Below are 19,732 nucleotides of genomic sequence, written 5' to 3'. Positions count from 1 at the left end.
ATTCATTTGAATATTTTTCGTCATAATTAAAAATATTTTGAAATCGTACAGGTAACCAATCTTATTGATTTTTTTCTAGTATGTTACCTCAAGTTCTAGAAACAATTCGCCGAGAGCTTCGAAGAGAGGAAGAAGAACTAGGCCGATAAATCTGCACTGCGACGATGGTTTAGTTACTTTGTCGCGGTCCATAAATGGAGTTACTGGAAGCCCTTCGAGTTTCTCAGCGTCGCTTTGCTTAAAGAATTCTTGAAGCAGACTGTCCAACCAGGGTTCCGCGACTTCCATAGGCCGTGCCTCGTTACTGATGTCGGCAACCTTTATGAGGATCATCGATAGCTACGTAAAAACAAACTCGGTTATAAAGACCAAGTCTAAAAATGGGGTTGATAGTTATCGAAATTATAATCTATAGCAATCACGTAAGAAATATAAGAAGAATAAAAGTTAATGTTTTTACCAGATCAATGTGGACCTCGTTTGAGTAATCAAACTTCTGCACGATGGCGGTGAACCGGCCGAGTATCTCGTTATGCCTGGCCATGTCGGTTGCAAGAATGCATCTTATGATACCGTCGCGTACAGTCCTGTAGTTCTTACAGTCCAAGGACGCCAAGATGTTACACTCGGCTGACTCTAAGACACGAAAGGCCACCGAGCAATGATGATTTTCCAGGGGCGAGATGTCGTTGTAGCGTAAAGCCAACTCGGTACGTGCATTTATCTGATAGATATTATTGTAACCAGGATGATCAAGATCGTGGCAAATGCAGGAGACAATTAGGATAAAGACCTGGAGGTAACCGATCCGCGACGGTAAATCTACCGCCCAAGCAATAGCGTACATCTAAATTCAAATAAATGATTATTTTTAGAATGATTCACATAGCTGGAGTATACTTGATGATGATGATCAGAAATAATATTGAATTAATGTTACCATCTGCGCTACGCAGAAACAGTGCCGAAAATTATGGAATGGCACCTCGTTGTAGTTTATGAAAACCTCGAAAAGGAAGTTCCTCAATATAGTTAAAGGAATGTTAAATTTTTGAGGTAGCTCGAGCTCAACGAACATTGTTTGCAACATCCAAAGGAGTTCTGCGTCTTCCCATTGTCGAGCATCAAAGGCTGGTGAACGAAGCCCTTCTCGAGCGTCCGATGCCATAGCCACGTCGCTAAAACAATCAGGAAAACATCATCAAGATTTTTTAAACTTTTCTAATATTTAACACTGTAATAACATATAAATTTATATCGCAACACTAGGTAAGATTTTGAACCTGACTTTAATTTTTAGACTACCCTGTTTAATTGGCAATACAAATTTTCGGTTGGCACCACGAAATCACGTTGGCATCGCGATAATGCACGTGGCGGTCGCCATTATTGGTACGCCACATCTGATTATTAGTCGGCTAACGGTGGCTTAATAGCATTTCGTGGTAACGCGCTAAGAAGCTTACGTCGCCATGATGAATAACACGACCCATTCCATCATGACAATGTGAATATATATATTATATATTACAAATATATACACACAGAATGTTTCATAATATTTTGGATCCACTTCAGTTTTGAACAAAGAATATAAAATCAATGAAAGATAACTCATACTGTCACGTTGTGTCCAATTGGAACATATTTCAAAGTTATAGTCAGTTTTGTGTTCCAATAATCCACGACAGTTTATCTTCATAGAGAAAGTGTACGAAATTACCAATACCGATTTGCATTCCAGCTTGCAGTCATTGCATCATCGAATTCCGCGGTCTTTCTAAAATTCCAATTACCATTGTTTTCAAATGAATTCAAAAATACAAATCTAAAATCTAATTACAGGTTTGTAATTTTTAACACACAGAAAATAGAAAATAATGAAGTAATTCTTGTTAAAGAATTGAGCATCAGGGAACTGAAATAATTAAATTTAATTAACGAAATGTGTGACATCAAAGATGACAAGGAATAAATATTTGCAAGTTATAGAACAACACTGTTTGGAAATGTAAATCGAGGATTATTTTTGTAAACATCAACTATTATCTACTATTGGAACAACAAAAATGGTTAAAATTTTAAAATATGGTCTAATAGGACACATGCCCTTAGGAAAGTTTTATTTATTTTTCTATGTCCCCTGTTTATTTCTATAGTGGTTACTTTGCATTACGAAACACTCTGTATATAGAAAAATAATAATATATGTGAACTATTTTAAGACATTAAAATATAAATTTCGATTATTTTTTGTCTAATCTTATGTATCGAAAATAAAGTAGGGTACATATATCATTTATAATTGAAATAATTATAAGTTCTTCTCGAACGACCGGTGTTACCTTTAAATGGAAGAAATAAACTACCGGGAAATAATCGTTTTCCAATTATCTCGTAATCATTGTTCATTATCGTTTGAAAAATAAAGTATAATAATTAGTAACGAACTAATAGGTTTTATAATTTCGTAGTTTTTTTTTGTTTTAAATATGATTGAGAAGGTTTATTATTATCAAGTGCTGATGTTATTAAAGAGAAACGAAATTTAGGAATTTTATGTTTACGAAATAATTTCTATAATTTTTTTCAGTCATATTTCAAGCATATCGTAGGATTTACATTAGAAATTGTTGTTTTGTGGTCAATCTTTTTGTTAGATAATCAACGATGAAGAAACGTAACTGAATTATGGCAAAATGAAAGCTTTATCTAATGCACCGGATTGAAATCAAGTATAGTAAAATAAACGATTAAAAGAGAACTCGAAATCCTCGGATTATTGATTATCCAGAACCAACAGTAGGATTTATATGTCAAGTGTAGTTCGATCGGTACTATTACCTATTGTACGTGATTCGTCAGATGTCGAACCATATGATCTAACAATTAATTTAACACATTCTCGAATAATCTTTGACTTTAAACAATGTTAATGCAAGAAAAAATCTTTCCAGAAAAAGAACACAAGAATTTCTCGATATAAATCTAACGAATTTTTTTCCTTAATGGCAACGTTCTAGCAAAAACTGTATACTCGAATCATAAAAAGCGTTAATTATTCTCTCAAATTAAATTACATCAAATTAAAATTCTTAACCCCTGAACGATTCTTAATCAAATTTTTTTTCTCCTTCAACGTGAAGTAATGTAATTTTCTTCGAATTAGCTTACCGTAATCGAAATTATTTTTATTGAAATCCTTGTCCCACAACGCGGAAATATGTTTTCACGTAAAAATAAGAAGAAATGATTTTTTTTACGCATGTCACGATAAGTAATGACCTTAATTTTGGCACGAGTCAATGAGAGAGAGAGAATGATTTGAATCAATTCGTAAATTGAATTTACGTCTCGCGGTGGGATAGTAATCTGTGATAAAGTACCCAACTTATCAAGCTTTATCGTGTGTCCTTTTACATGCAATTTACTTACCGTTACACCGTTCCAATCTATTCAATTAATTCTAATTACTCCTATTAATTTATTCCACTTCATACAATTCTGCTCAAAATGAATTCTATTGTAAATAAATGAATTACCAAGTAAGCGAGAACCAATAGGGTTTGGATTGTTTTATATTTGAAGAAAAAAAAACACCACAAAAACCATGAAATATAAGTTTTTATGCAAGAGCACGAAGTATCGGTTCAATTCGATTGGATTTAGTAATATTAATCGTTGAAGCTGTGTCATACGTATACCTGATTGTGAACAATACGTGTCGAGAAATAAAACTACCATCCTAATTATGAACTTTCATCTTTGATCTTCAATTTATCTTTCATCTCCCTTTCACATGTTCATTAATTTTAATTTTAGGTTGACCGTTTAGGTCTAATCCTAGAAAACCAATCTATTATTCTTCCAAGAACCTGAAAGATTTGTTCAATTTGTTCTTGGTTAGACGTGAGTCGCATGAAACTGTTAATAGTGATCGCTATTAATTCATCCAAAAAAGAAAAATTAAACGAACCTTGTCGAAAATTTCATAGTCAATTTAATTAAACGTAAATTAATTACTAGCTTTTGTTAAAGTTTACTTCAACGTAATGAATTGAGGATACTTTTAAGTACTTTGCTGAAATTATTTGTCGTTCTTTAAACAAAAATAACGTTACAAGTTTCCCTATTATTAGTATTAAAAGTAAGTATAGTGTTTGTTGCAAGCTAATAGCGTGACGTAATAAATCCAACGATAGTTAGATCCTGAATCTTGCTTTTAATCGTATCAAAGTAGAAACCTCTAACGCAAACATAAGCGAACTAAGGTATTACATGGGTTATGTACCTAACGTAAAAGTAGTATCAATTAAGGAACACGCAAAAGGGTGGAAGTTGTTGTTTCATAGAAAGCAGGAACGTGTAAAGTAATCTTTATTGAATCTATGGCATAATGCCAGTTTTACTAAAGCTGCATAAATCGATATACATAAACGAAAGATGTTTAAAAAGGTATTGTGGAGTGGGGTAAAGGGTAACCATCAACTACTATACATACTATACTACTCTTACACGATTCTTACTCTATACGTAACAAACCACATTCCTCCACATTGCTGAAATATGCATATGCGAAAGGTCCTATTTTAAGATTCTCCAAGTTCTTCCGCTCTTCCTCGAATTACCATTTTCCATCAACGTGTTCTCGGTTGGCTTCCATTTAAAACGAATCACAGTAAATGGAAAATGATCTTCGTACAATGCATTCTTGAAAGATGATAACTAACTATTGCATTCATAAATCTTCCAAAAGAAAAATGTCTAACTAGATACCAATTCCATCTCATTTTACTTTCTTATAACCTTGTTTTCTTTTTTCTTTTTTCTTTTTATTTGAATCACTATAAGATACTTATCTAGTTTATAAAATTAAAATTTCTATTTTATAAAATAAACATTCATTTATATATATATTTAAAGGTAAAAGTTAATTTGAAACTGTTTACGGTATACGTGAAAAATTTAAATTGATCACTAATCTAAATAAAAATTTTAATTACAAATATGTACCAATTCAAATTTATACTGTAGACAATTAACATACTACGTGAACTGTATTTTAATTAAATCTTTTACTAGAATATTACAATAATTCTTTTTTTATTAATTTTAAAACGAAAATTGACATAAAAATTTATTTGATCGTTAAAGAAAAACGAAACATTCGTTCGATACAATTTTCAAATATTGCAATACTTTGTTTCAGTCAAACAAAATATTTGCTTTTGTAAGCAATCCTACGAAATAAATTTTTACGTGGAAAGGAGAACAAAAAGTATTTCACATTGCTTTCAATATTTTTATAAAAAAAAAAGTGAAATAAAACTCGAAGCATCGGATTAACAAGAGACCAAAAGGGACAAATCAGTTTGAAAAGAATTAAATCAGTTGAATTGTTTTTAGTATTACTTTTTTTCCTGATATTTTTTATTTTATTTTATTTTTTTGTTTTGTTTTATTTTAACTAAAAAGCCAAACGCAAAGAGCTTTGATTGCGCTAAACGACGAGAAGAAAATCGAGAAGAGAGAGTTTCTCGTGTCGCATGCGAAAAAAAGAAAGAGGGTTAAATAAAATCCTTGAAACACGTGCTTTCATTTCGGACTTTTATATGTATACGTATGTGTATAATCTGTATCTATATATTTTTAAAACTTAACACGACATATCCGCATTGGTCCTTGAAACAAACGCATAAATTTTGCAACATTAAAAAAAGATTGGCCACTACCCAAAATCTTAAGCTTGACTACGTGACGAATCCAAGAAATCTTTATACTTCGTGATTTTCCTATTCCCCAATTGAAACATTTTTAACACTCGTATGAAAACGTAAATGAAAATACAAGCAATAACAATATGTTCAAAAAAAGGTATAGAAATATTTTACGTTTTTGAACTTTGCATTCGTTTCAACCTTTACTTCGTTCCAATTTTCTTTGCACGCAATATTTGCATTTTTGCGTTAAGTAAAAAAAAGTTGGAAAACTTTTTCGAATATCGAACTGAGAAAAAGAGAGAAAAATAATAATAGAAATAATAATAAGCATCGATAACTAAGAACGAGAACTTTTAGTCGATTTAATCGAATCCGTATTCAATAACCATCGATAGTAAGACATTAAATCAATAAGTAATTTAAAAACGTTTTCTAAGAAGCGTACAATTTTAAAAGAAAAATACGATTCATAAAAATAAAAATATATCGTGTGATATATTTAAAAAAGAACATCAGAAATCAACTGACAATGAGTCTCATTTGACACACTTTTTTTACCAACGTTAACAACAATTGAGTTATCTCTCAATTGGCATGTTTGAAATACCTCATTTATTGATAGTACATTTGAAGATAACATATAAAATATACGAGTTATATTGCAAGTGGGATTCATCGTTTGAGGAATCGTAACGTTGGATAGGCTCTTAATCATGCCAATTAAGGTATGTTGATAGAAGCAACTCGTTCACCTCGTTCATCAGATCAACGATGATATAACTCGAAACACCGACGTATTGTCGCCTAATTAATAGGATTATAACCAGCGCATAATCATCTTCGGCTACCAAGTCTGATGACCTATTCCGAGCACGAGTGCATCTCTCATATCTGTTATTGCAATCGAACGTTTCAACTCTCTGATAACCTAAACACAATACGATTTGGTTGATAAAACCTAAAGGTTCTATCAGGATTATATTTATGTTTATTAAAAATTGGAAACCTCTGAAATGGTTTATTATATCAGAATAAACGCTTCCTTGAAATTATTTATCTTTTGATAATGAGAATTATGACATTTGTTTAATTTATAAATTATGAAAGGGATGACATTTTTTTCGACTTACCAGATGTCGAAAAACTTCATTTGCACTTTCCGCTTCTGACTGTCACTCTTACGACGATACTGCAACTTTTTACATTCTTCCGAGGTACTGGGTTCTGGAAGTTGCTTGTAAAAACCTGGAAATGACGAGATTATAAAGTTGAGTCTTCCAACAAGGATTTTCCAACAAGGTCGTTTAAGATAATCTAGGGAATATAACCAAGTAGAACAAACGATTATTAAAGGAAATCAAGGAAAACTTGCTTAAAGGATTGATACTGATTATTCGAATTTTATATAAAGTTAAAGCAAAAATGATTAAAGAGAGAGAGAAAGAAGATTTGAAAGATTTTTGTTTTTTTCTTAACCATAAAAACAGTTTTATATTCTCAAATTGATTGTGAAATAGAAATAGGATTGTTTTCCGTTAGCAAATAAATGTTTACCGAACTTGACTTACGTTCGATTTGAGTTACTCTTCTACGATTGTTTATTCGATCTTACGTTTGTCTTTCGAGTCTCCAATATTGCAAGGAAACAAAAATAATAGAAAATAAGAGGATATTTTTTAAAGCGATCTAACTTGGCTGCGTAATTTTAAAGATATCTCAATAAAGTTAATGATCGTGTCGTTTTTTTTACAAAAAAAGAAAACAGCAGCAGATAAGTATAAGAAAATCAACAAAGTTCATTTTTTATTGGAATTAAAGCTAGCATAGAAAAATGATAGAAGTAAATAAAAAATACGAATAAAAGTAAGAATAAAACATAAAAAAAAATAGAAAGTTCATTTAAAAGTGACACCTGTAACGATAGTGATTAAGATTTATATAATTAAGATCAGAATAAAAATATAATAAACATAAGAAAAACAATTAGAATGATATTGAAAAATAAAATACCCCTCTACCTCCCTAACTTCCCCCCTTTCAATAAAAAATACACTACAGTTCATTTAAAGTGTTGCTAGTGGCAAAAAAATAGTTATATAGTTGTAAGAACGAAGAATACAAAGGTGGGATCGAAGGTGAATGAGTTCGGGTAGTAGGGATATCTCATCTTTGACGTACTTACCTAGCCAGCTGAGATGCTCAGTGGTCTCGAGCTTGTTCTTGAAACTGTCGACCTGACTCTTAAGTTCCTGAAGTGCCAACGGTGGTGAAGCGCAAATAGCCTGCTGGTGCTCGCGCAATTCCCGCTCGAGGCTTGCCACGCGGCTCTCGAGTGTCCGTACAACTTCCAACTCCATCATCCCCAAAGAGGCGGGGTGAGCTCCGACGACCTTGAATAATATCCCTCCACTTACTACGACATGCTTCTTCTCTTTTCTTTTCTTTTCTTTTTTCTTTTACCTTCTCATACATTGAACGCTTCTTTCCTTTCCAACCTTTATAATACTCCTCCTCTTCCATCCCTACCCCCGTTTTTCCATTCTTTCCTCTATTCTTTTCGTCTTCCTTTTTTTTCTTTTTGAAGAAAAAGAAGAAGAAAAGAGAATATTTCACGATTCACTACATTTCTTTCAAACGATTCGATAAATTCTCTACCACGATTACTTCAACAATACATCCAGTCTCACCTCAACCCCATTCTACACCAACCTACTTCATTTTCTACTGTTCATTCCTTGTTTTTATTAAGTATAATTATGCTTAAGAGGAATTATATTAATGGATATGAATTCAAATCTATGCTCCGAGAACTTATCGTTGTCAGAATAACGGTACTATTATTATATTGTTATAGTACAGAAACGTTCTCATTTGTTTCTATCAATAATCGCCTATTCGTGGGCCATTGAACAATTTGTAATTGTACAAAATCGATCTACGCATTTACCAATCTGTTGTTATCAAATCGGAATATACCTTAACGAATAATGCATGAATCGAATTGTTCGATTCAACCTGGATTACTTCGACCATGTTACTCAATATTCGTATGTTAATATACGGATATATGTTTGTTTGTATCTATTTGTTACATTTATGTCAAGGATTGAAAAAGGTGAAGTAACATTGAGCGTAAGGGTTCGTGTAGATTTCGATTATTATTATTATTATTATTATTATTATTATTATTATTATTATTATTATTATTATTATTATTATTATTATTATTAGTTGGCGTTAGGAACTCGAAAGTTCATTGTCACAAATACCAAATCCCGCCACTGTTCCCGTCCCTGAGAGCGATCCTTCAATTCGCGGTCTTCGTATCCTATTTCTTTCAGAAGTAGATTTCGATACAAAGTAAAATATATTTGATAGAATAACAATAACAATAACAATGTTTCGTTTACCTGAAGAACATAGGGCGTGTCGGGAGTGTTGGCAGGTAGATGACAGGAAATATTCAGGAGCTTGTCTCCCTTACGAAGCTTCACGATATCCAGAGGACCAGCCTCTGCAGCGCTTCTAAAGAGTTCTGAAACATTAATAAACACAAAATTCGACCATTAATCGAACGATCTTTTATTTTTTTTTTTTTTTTTTTTTTTTTAATAAAATCAAATATTTTCATCAAATAACGTTGACAGAAACAAACAGTTTGTCAAAAAATGTTAACGAACATTGTTGGGTGTACGGTCACCGGTTCATGCTATCGTGAACGCGTTTTCTCACTTTGTACGAAAAAGGAATGCTATCTTTTTTTCACTTCCACGTTATAAGGGTGGAAGGAGTTGATCCAAAAAAAGAACACCCCAATTATGCTTAACTGAAGATATGTATCACTATCTGCCATAATTTTCTTACTTCCTAGTAATAGTAACCACTGATTTATACTAACTAATCACTGAAGTGTTCAATACGTTGTACGTAATTAAAATTGTCGGACCAACTTGCTGAACCAACCGAATTACATAGATCAACTGGATCAACTTACTGGATCAATTGAGTTGCAATGGTCTTTCCCTGTTATTTATAACATTTTTTCTCACCTAAGGCCACAGTTGTGCCCTTAGAGTGGGGGTAGTTTACGAAAGATACTACTTTGTAAATTGTAATAAATATGATCAATTCTTTCTTCGACCCAAAGGGTGTGAATAACCGACTAAATATACCCCATTTTAAGCTGAATAAACATATTAATTCTTTTTTAGGTCCGAGAGTAGCCCATTGTAAAATGAATAATACTATAAACTTTCCTGTATAATTCGATATCTTCGGGACCATTTGTTTACTTAAATATCTCTATTACCGGCCGATCCGATAAGAAAATTTCCATCGGACCGAATTCTTCCGGATGTCTCAACAAAGGACGTAAAATAAACTCGTTAAAGCCATTTCTAAGACAATCTGATATTTTTTGGATGTTCCGACCAAAGAACGGAAAAACATAAGCAATTGAGCCAGTAATCTTTTTTATTTTGCAGACTAACTTAATAAAAAAAAAATTATTGAAAGCAAAAGGTATCAAAATATTCAATTAGATTTAATTCATTCATTTTTTTATTTTATAAGATAAAATAAGATCTTTTGGGGTCAAGTAAAGTTAACAGATACGAAATTATCAATGAATTAATTCATCGATCTTTTTTTTTTATAAGATGATAGAAAGCAAATAATGAAAAAAAAAACTCTAATCGTTAAAGATGAAGTAAAGGTCGTAGAATTTGCTGACGTAAGGTGAGAATAAAAGAAAAGTAGTAATGATAGTTTTTTTTCCTATGAAATAGAAATGAAAGCACAAAAATGGGGTAGAATAGGGTTAACGATGATTTGCCGATTCCCTTTTAGATCTTTTCTCAATATATTGGGTTGTTGAAAAAGTAGTTTTTCTTACAAAGATTTCGTTTGTCGCGTTTATCCGATAAAATCTTATTGAAATTCTAGAAGAAAAGACATTTCAGATAGGATTTAAAACCGTCATGTATTTCGATCTGTTAAGATTCGAAATTTCCTTCTAATAATTTCAATTTAAAATAATGCACCAGGTTCGTGTCATCCGGTTAAATGAAATGACAGTAAAATGAAGAAACTGAGGATTGCTGATTTTTACATAATAAAGGGAAAAACAATTCAGAAGTTGAATTTATTTAAATTCAGACCCATTCCTGATCATCGAAAATCATTGAAATTCTAAATAAGATAAAATCATCTTTTATTTATCATTGAAAAACCGGAATTACTTTTCGAACGACCTGATTCGTTACGGTGTGGGTGTATACATGTACTTGCTTATGGATATCAAAAGCAGATACTCGAGTATTTCATGGAGGGATGAAAAATGGGTTTTCTTGAGAATCCTATCATGTGTATCGTAGCTTTCATGGGGGATCATTTATAAAGTTCTTTCACTTTTTTTACTTTCACACCTATGTCAAATGTTCTCTTTCTATGGAAAATCCTAACAAAAAAGAAAGAAAATAAAAAAACTTTCAACCTTATCTTCTATTATTTAAAATATGACTAATGAGAGTTAAAATTGATATAGAAAATAGAAAAGGTTAGTGATAAAGTTAATATATAACTAGATGGGTCTAAACTGATAAAAGTTTATTCATAACCTCGGTAACAAAGGCAAGACTTGATTTTACAAAGGAAAATGTTGAAACGACGTGGATGGAAGGAATGATTCTATTTGAATGAATTCTACGGTCAGAACACCGACCACATGGCAAAAGAGAAACACATACTCACACACACAGAAAAAGAAAGAGATAGAGACAGATAGAAGGGGGAGAGAGATAGAGGGAGAGATAGGGAGAACAAACGAGTTTCCGTATTTGAAATAAGTTTCCACCCCTTTCACAGAGGTTGGGTTACCTCTTGGGATTTACAAACGTGACGAGCTTACGCGAATAAACAAAAAGTGAGCTTACCAGGGTAAAAAATCGAACAGCTGGCAAGCAAACTATTCGTAAGATCTTTTTCATTTCTTTTCTTTTCTTTTCTATTCGAACTAAAATATATAAAATAACAACTAAATAAAAATTGAAATTACTTGTTAAATTTACGATTAGACAAATCGAACAAAGATATTCTCTCGTGTTAGGTTTTAAAAATGATTATAATGTTAAAATGAGCTTTCATGCCTTCTCATTATATATGTGTGTGTGTGTGAGTGTGTGCGTGTCGTAAGTTCGTACGACCATAACTTAACCCGAGTAAACACATCGGCATCGAGTGGGTTCATCGTTTGTCAAGTAAACTGTTCTAATTGATTCGAAAACTAGGAGCGGCTAGCTTCTGCAATCATAAGGGAGAAAGTCATGTTATTTAATTCTTAAATACAGTTTTGTCGTATTTTTAGTCGTGACGCGTTAGACGATCTTTGATCTTTTCCAACCTTACAATATATACCTTCGAGACGTTTACTTCAAAATTCAAACACGAGAATCAATAAAAAAAAAAAGTAAGAAAGAAAGAAGAAGAAAAAAAAAGACAGAACAAAAGAAAGAAAAGTAATAAAAAAGTAATCATACAAGTATAAATTTACACATCGCGCACCCACTTTCCATCTAATTTGTCCTGTTTATGAGTTCAAATGAAAAAGTTAAAAATTAAATATATTAAATATATGTTAAATCAAATTGAACCAAGACAAATCTCATACGCAAGGGTATCGTAATATCAATGTGATTTTCTCGCACTTTAGGTTGGAACTTTTTGAAAGCGTTGTTATTTATGAGAACGTTGCCGACTGGGTTGATCGAAAGTACGCGAACGATCGTCTCCTCTCAGCACGATTTTTACGACCGACCGAATCTTACTCTCTCAATGTTCCTCCGACGAAGAATAAACGCGTCCACGACAGATAGAAGAGAAAAAGAAAGAGAGATAGAGAGAGAAAGAGTAAGTAAGTAAATATATGTGAGCGTAAGAGTGAGTGAGAGTGAGAGAAAGAGGAAGGGAGATGCAAAAGCTGCTGCAAAAGGAAGGAAGAGGAGAGTCCATCTTCTGCTACCCGTCGTCCATTGGTTCTAATAGGATAATGAAACGTGAATCATGAACGTACGGCGGACGATTATATTTTTATTCTGACCCACGCTCAATTTATTCATTATTTTGTTGAGGCCAATATCATTGGGACGAGGTGCAGGAAGCCATTGTACTCGGAATGTATCGCCTCGCGAGTTTCCATCACGGTCGATTCGATCCTTGCCAATGAACTATCAACTTAATCAACATTCATTCAAAATCACATCGAATATTGTTCAATTAACATCAAACAATAAATCGTATAATAGTTGAGGTTCTAAATTGAGATAAGTTTCAGCAATTATTATTTGCTTTTAATTTAATTATGATTTAAAAAATCTTTTTATTTGATCGTGGTTATGCAGAGCATTGCCGATGAACTATCAACTTAATTAACATTATAAAATAAATCGTAGGATAGTTTAAGGTTCTATTGTTATTAGGATTTCTCTGATAAGTAATAGCAATTATTACTTGCTTTTTATTAAACTATGATTTTTAAGATTTTTTATTTGATTGTTGTTATGTAGATCCTTGCAAATGAATTATCACCTTAATCAATATTATATAATACAATAAATAGTAGAATAGTTGAGGTTCCACTGTTATTAGGTTTGTGTGGTAAATGATTGCAATTAATATTTGTTTTTAATTTAACTCTGATTTTTTAAGATTTTGTATTTAATTGTGATTAACCAAATCTTTGTCAATGAATCACCAACTCAATTCACATTCATTAAAAATCACATCGGTTGCTGTCGACTAACATCATACAATAAATTGTCGGATAATTGAGGTTCTACTGTTATTATGTTTGTGAGATAAATAATTATAATTATTATTTATTTTTAATTTAATTTCGATTACGTAAGATTTTTATTTGATTGTGATTAAAGCATATGTTTGACAGTGAATTATCAACTTAATTAAGATTAATTTAAAATAAAATCATAAAGAAAAATTCAATAAAACTTCCAATATCAATCAATTTTTTTCACCGATTCTACTGTAGAATATTAGCAATTGTCAATATTATACACAAAATTGAGGTAATCAACCTTGCAAATAGTAAAACGCTGAGATACTGAAATCACAGTTTCACTGTATTAATTACAATAAAAATAAAATAAAATAAATGTAAATTAACTTAACTTTGAAAGCTAAGTAAGTCATTTTGATTGGTTTAGTAGTTGCAGTGTTAAGAAAGTAGTCCTTAAACTAATTGAGAAAACTTTCTCGTTTCAACTTGAACAGCTTTGACTTTAGAAAACTTTAATGTTGATAGTCTGTGTTTTAATTCTTATCTTAAAAAAGTGTAATTACCTAATAAACATAAAAAAAAAGAAAGAATAATTCGAATGATATCTTATACATTGATTTTGAATCCTAATCATTGTATTAAAGATAGTAAGTAATCTAAAATAGAATAAAGATTGTTTCAATCGATTGAACTCGATGAAAGTTTCACCGATCATGTACTCGGTCATAGGGGACGTAATTTTTCATTTGAATGGTATGCACTTTGAATAGCAGCTACCTGCGTTCTTTTTATCGGTTCGCTTTCGCAACCATTCGCGTATTCCGTATATATATGTATGTATTTATACGGTTAGCTCATGCAATAAATGGTAATACTAGGGTGAAGTAAATAGTAGGTGGCGGTAAATATCGATCGAATACGACTACGCATACAAGTAACACCAGTCTACGTTAAAGCGTTCTCCCGGGCTCTTCTTCGTTACCAACTTCTTGGAAATTCATTAATCCTCCTCATTGAACAGAACTACCAATCCAAATATCCACGAAATCTCTCGAATTTCCAAGAAGTTTAGAAACTAAACTTTTCCAACGCTAAATATTTTATCCTCCTTTTATTTTATCGTTTTTTATTTTTTTCTATCTTACAATTAGATTTCTTTTTTAAAACACTAAGGTGGCTTTTATTTAATATTTTTGATGCAGTGAGGAAGATAGAAGAGGAAATACATTATTCTCTTGCGTTTAAATGAAAAATGGAAAATGGTGCAGGCAAAGTATATATATATATTTATAAAAAAAAGAAAGAACGAAAAAAGAAAAAAAGTAAAAGAAGAGGAGGAAAAAATAATAAAGGGAGAGTAAAAATTAACTTTATCGTGTCAGGGTTGGGTGTTTTATAAATTATGAATAGTGACTCTTAACGTTGACCGAGCAAGAAATATAATTACTTTCTATATTAACGATGAATATTTCTTAGCCGATGGATAAAGCTTTTTTTCGTGCTTTTATAAAAGAGTGATTAACACTAAGATAACAAAAAAAAAATTAAAGACAACAGAATGTGAAAGAAAGCAAAAAAGATGATTAAAAGATAATTATAAATATAACTAATTACTTTCTATTGAAATGATTCGAATGTTCAAAATATTTGATCTAATTCTACAATTTTTGATTATTTTTTTAGTTAGGAATTTATAATATATATATGCAATTGGCTATTGGTATTTTGCGCAGACGCAATTGAAAACGTAGTCCAGACACGGTGGTCACTTTTCAGGAATTGCTAAATCTGTTACGCAAATGTGGTTCCGGAAAACGAAGTGCGACGAAAGTATGAGAGCCTTGAGTTAACCGGAAATCGAATGTTAACAAATTATCGACAATCTTGTTGAAGAATTTCCAGACAAATTTCCATGATATTGACCATTTATTTTCTTCGACAACTGTGTCCAATATTTCGAAAATCTATTTAACCGACGAATCGAATTCCGATAGTAAAAGTGGAACAATAAATTTTTTTTATTGCAAAAACGTGAATCCCAGTTTTTTGTCGATTCATTTTTAATAGCAGATGGAGTGGTTCTTTTTTTTTTTTTAAATAAAATTTCTAAAAAATTTGTATGGAAAAATATTCCTACAACGATTTACTAATTGTTAGATCGATGCATAAATAATTTCGTTCTTTTTTTTACAATAATTTGAAAGAGATTAAAACGGATTTTAATTCGCAATTAAATTAAAAATATAATTCGTGGAACCTACGTTGAAATGTGCATAAATTAATTGTCTTTTTTTTTATACTCAAAATCAAGGTATTTTAATTTCCAACAATTTTTGCTGAAACTTAACCAAATCCTACGAATTTTCTTTCTTTTTTTTATAATTAATTAGAAAACCTTAATTCCTTATCATAAATAAAACGAGTATCATTAATTACATTCATTTAAAACGATGAATCTCGTGACAACAAAAATATAATAAAATCAGGGTCAAATACAAAATATTCATTCCCAAAATTTATTGATTGCATAAACCATAACTGAAGATCAAATATTTGAACGTTTTATCATTCGGCATTCACCCCTATCGAAGTATTATATAATTCAAATTTAGTGTATGAAAGCTACTAGTATATTCGTTTACCGTATATATACGGTGTCCATAATGAAAGGATTAACGATATTTTGTTTATGTTGGGACTGATTTGAATACGAAATTGTGTTAAATGTTGTTCAGTTATCTTTTTACATTTTATCGATGACCAGTCATTATTTTGATTGGCTTGGTAAAGAAAGATATACGCTTAATTATGATTAGTTTTATTGTTAATGCAATATTCTCTTCTTATCTGTTTCAGCCATAAAAGAGAGAGAGAGAGAAGAATAGTTATTCTCGTAAACGAGCGATGGACGCGCCACGACGCGAAGCGAGGCTGAAGAGAAGATCGATACCAACGTTGAAACGAGAACTTTCCAACCCGTCAAAGTCGTTTTCAGTCTTTTCAATTTTACATGCCTTGACGCAACTGTCATAATCTTTTTAAATTTGCCTCTTTTATCTTTCTAATACCTTTTACAATCTAAAAATTCCTAAATTAAAAAAATCCAATATTTGTATAAGATAAATAAGAGAACAAATAACGTTTGCGAATAAAATTAGGCTAATTTTGATGAAAATATTATATATTCATCGATTATTGCATTCATTTGTTAAAATTATCTCTTAACTTGATTTCAATTATTTTGTTCATTATTATGAAAATATTTAATCCATATAATATTATACAATTCGTGTATGAGTTTATGACTAATACAATAATCTTATTAACTTAATAGGAATCGAATTGTACTAAAGGTTCATATGTTTGGTTTACTTTAGCATTTAATGAATCATTGAACCATGGTGAAAGATCAGGTTTGTACTAATTGTTAATATTAATGCTAAATATTTATTTGCAATTATAATTTTTCAACGATTGTCTTAAAATTAATTAGTTCTTTGATCAATTCGAAACAATTGATAAAATCCAAGCTGTAGGATTCGTTAAATATTTTTAAAATATTGTAGATAAGAGAAGAAAGAAAGAGTGGGAGAGAAGTACGGCGGTCGATAGGTCAGGTGCAAGAGTGAAGTATGTGAAAACGTAACGTGGTTGGTATATTCAAGACCTTTACTAGGGTTTACATATATATACACGTACGAGTAGTATACGTAACATAAAATCAAAGAGACGTTCTCGAATAGCGAGAAAACAACTATTCTTCAAACCAATGGAATTGGTTCCGACAACTTGCCATTAAATTTTCGCCAATTTAACCGATAACCTGATGAGTTGTATATTTGAAAAATCCAATAATTTCGGAGAAAACATAACCGATAATAATAGTCGACAAAAATATTTCCAAAAATATCACTTTAAGTCATGAAAATAACAAGATATTTCGTTTTTACCGATTTTATTGTCATCGAAATTTCCACTGCAGTTGAAAAAATTGTTTTAAAATGCAATTGAAAGTAAAGTGGTTAATATGGAAAATAAAAAACAAATGAGAAAAATGAGAATAAAAATATGGAAGTACAGTTGAATTAAGTTTGAAGTATAGGAAAACATACCCTTCAGCTCCATGTCCGTGACCTGGTCAGAACGATAGGTGGCCGTTTCTCTGCGTTCCCCGACGAGAAAGTAAATATTGGTGTATTCATGGTGTTGGTCATCATTGTTGCCGGTGCCGTTCCTCGTCTCGAGGTCCATGGCCGAAGGACGGATGGAGGAAACGTCGTTGTAATCGACGTAGTCTTCGTCCTCGTCCTCGTCGTTGTCCTCAGGGTCAACGTCGGTCCAGCACCGGCTCTTTCCTCGTCGTCCTCCTCCTCCTCCTCTTCCTCCGTCTTCTTTCTCCTTCTTTTCCCTCTCCTCCTCCTCCAGATCTTAACAATCGTTAATTTTTCTGATAGGCTAAACCTTCTCCGGCAACAATAACAATAATCGAAAGGCGTCAGATAAAAACAAGCGTTGAATGTTGCTGCTGCTGTTGTTGCTGCTGCTGCAGTTGTTGTTGTTGTTTCTCCTGTTGGAGTTGCTGGAGATGGTAATAATAGTGCTGATAGTGATAGTGATGGTGATGATGGTGATGGTGGCGGTGGTAGTGGTGGTGGTAGTGGTGGTGGTGGTGATGCTAACACCCTCGACGAGCTCATCGTCGCATCGCCGGCCCGGCGGCAGCACCACGGCCACCACCGATCACTCTCGTCGACTTCTTCTCTAAATTAAATTCTAACAATTCTAAAAAAGATTCCAACCAATCCGGTATTGAAAATGACCTATCCTGATCAATTTCTTCTTCTTCTTTTGCTACTGCTTCTGTTGCTTCTTCTGCTACAACTGCTGTTGCTTCTTCTTCTTCTGTTTCCGTTGAATTAACTAGAATCCTGATGACATTAAACAACGACGATGACGACGACGACGACAACGACGACGACGACGATAACGACGACGACGACGATAACCAGCTAGGTGACATCAGTGACAACGGCAGCCTAGCTTCTACTACCAACTCGCATCTATCTCCTTCATGTTCCATTCTCTGTAACAAACCATTGGTTAACCTAACAGGTGTTCACGAATTAATTTATCGATCGAAATATTAGTTTCTTTTATTTTTAGTTATTAGAAACAGCACAGGGGGTAAGGAATTCATTGTATTTCTATTGACTGGTTTTAACCAGTTCACTGTGGAATTTAGTTTCAAAAGATCACCACAGGGTGCGAAATTAAAAACAAGCAACGACGTGTGTACACGTCAAACGCAGGGCAAATGGTACTATTATACATTTTACGAAAAACGAGGAAGGATTACATTTTTATTCGTCAAAAAAACTAACGATTCGTTTCTGAATACGTTATTCTTACTAAAAGCTTGAAAATTGTCAAAAAATAATAAAATACATAAACAAGAAAAATTGAAGATAGCAAGAATAAACAAGAAAAATAAGAAAGTAGTTTACAAAATTTCAAACTATGTATGTGTGATATGTTTCAAAGCACAGTACTACGCAAAGTGCGACTTCACAGGTCGTACACCAAAACCTTGTTTCCTTGCGTTTTCCATTTTCGAGCAAACGGCACATCTTATAAATAAAAATAAATTAAATAAATATAAATAAAATACATAGTGGTCGTATTGGTAATATAAAGGGAACATACCACCAAATAATATTCTTATTACATTTTATTAAGATTTCGAGTTTTTTATAGTGAATGGTAATTTTTTATTTTACACGACGAGTATACACGTCGAACGCACTTAACTGGTTAAAATTAACCTTTATCGATCGTAAATCACGTGGTAGTGACTTACAAATAATAGAAATATGTTATTAATGATTAAATAATTAATAATTTCATATATTTGTAGTATTCCTTCAAAAAAAAAATAAATAATTTCTAATAAATAATAAATTATTCTTATAATGCTGAACAATTTTATTTGTTTGTGTGTTGAACAATATTTACCGAAACCACTTATAACTAATAATGAGAATCGTCAATATAAAAATCTGATGACCGATAAGGGTTAAGAGATATTCTGATAACTTTAATGTGTAACAGCAGGTATGTGTACGAAAAATTATGAATCAATATAAAACTTTGTTCCTCCTAACTTTCTAACATTTCCAAAATTTCTTTTACCATTTCTAAAACTGGAAGAATCTCAAGATCC

At 31.8% G+C, this 19,732-nt stretch overlaps 1 protein-coding gene across 3 annotated transcripts in view; it reads right to left on the bottom strand.

Moving 5' to 3' along the window:
• Positions 1-19,732, bottom strand: part of Pde9 (phosphodiesterase 9) — a 98,249-nt gene that overhangs the window by 8,460 nt on the left and 70,057 nt on the right. Inside the window, exons 3-9 of one of the 3 annotated variants that reach the window (XM_089169878.1) lie at positions 17,625-18,595; positions 9,131-9,255; positions 7,903-8,110; positions 6,851-6,965; positions 941-1,178; positions 461-847; positions 88-339 (exon numbers count right to left, since the gene is read on the bottom strand). In XM_089169878.1, the coding sequence (XP_089026004.1) occupies positions 88-339; positions 461-847; positions 941-1,178; positions 6,851-6,965; positions 7,903-8,110; positions 9,131-9,255; positions 17,625-17,763 (1,464 nt within the window). In that variant the 5' untranslated portion in view covers positions 17,764-18,595. Of the gene's footprint in view, positions 1-87; positions 340-460; positions 848-940; positions 1,179-6,850; positions 6,966-7,902; positions 8,111-9,130; positions 9,256-12,387; positions 12,523-17,624; positions 18,596-19,732 lie in introns of those variants that run through there. The other 2 variants (XM_089169880.1, XM_089169879.1) reach the window with 2 other exon arrangements.

Source organism: Polistes dominula, unplaced genomic scaffold (genome assembly GCF_049000335.1).
Source record: "Polistes dominula isolate Pdom_NZ unplaced genomic scaffold, Pdom_raw_medaka contig_49, whole genome shotgun sequence".
Lineage (NCBI taxonomy): Eukaryota > Metazoa > Arthropoda > Insecta > Hymenoptera > Vespidae > Polistes > Polistes dominula.
This window is presented reverse-complemented; position numbering and strand designations above follow the sequence as displayed.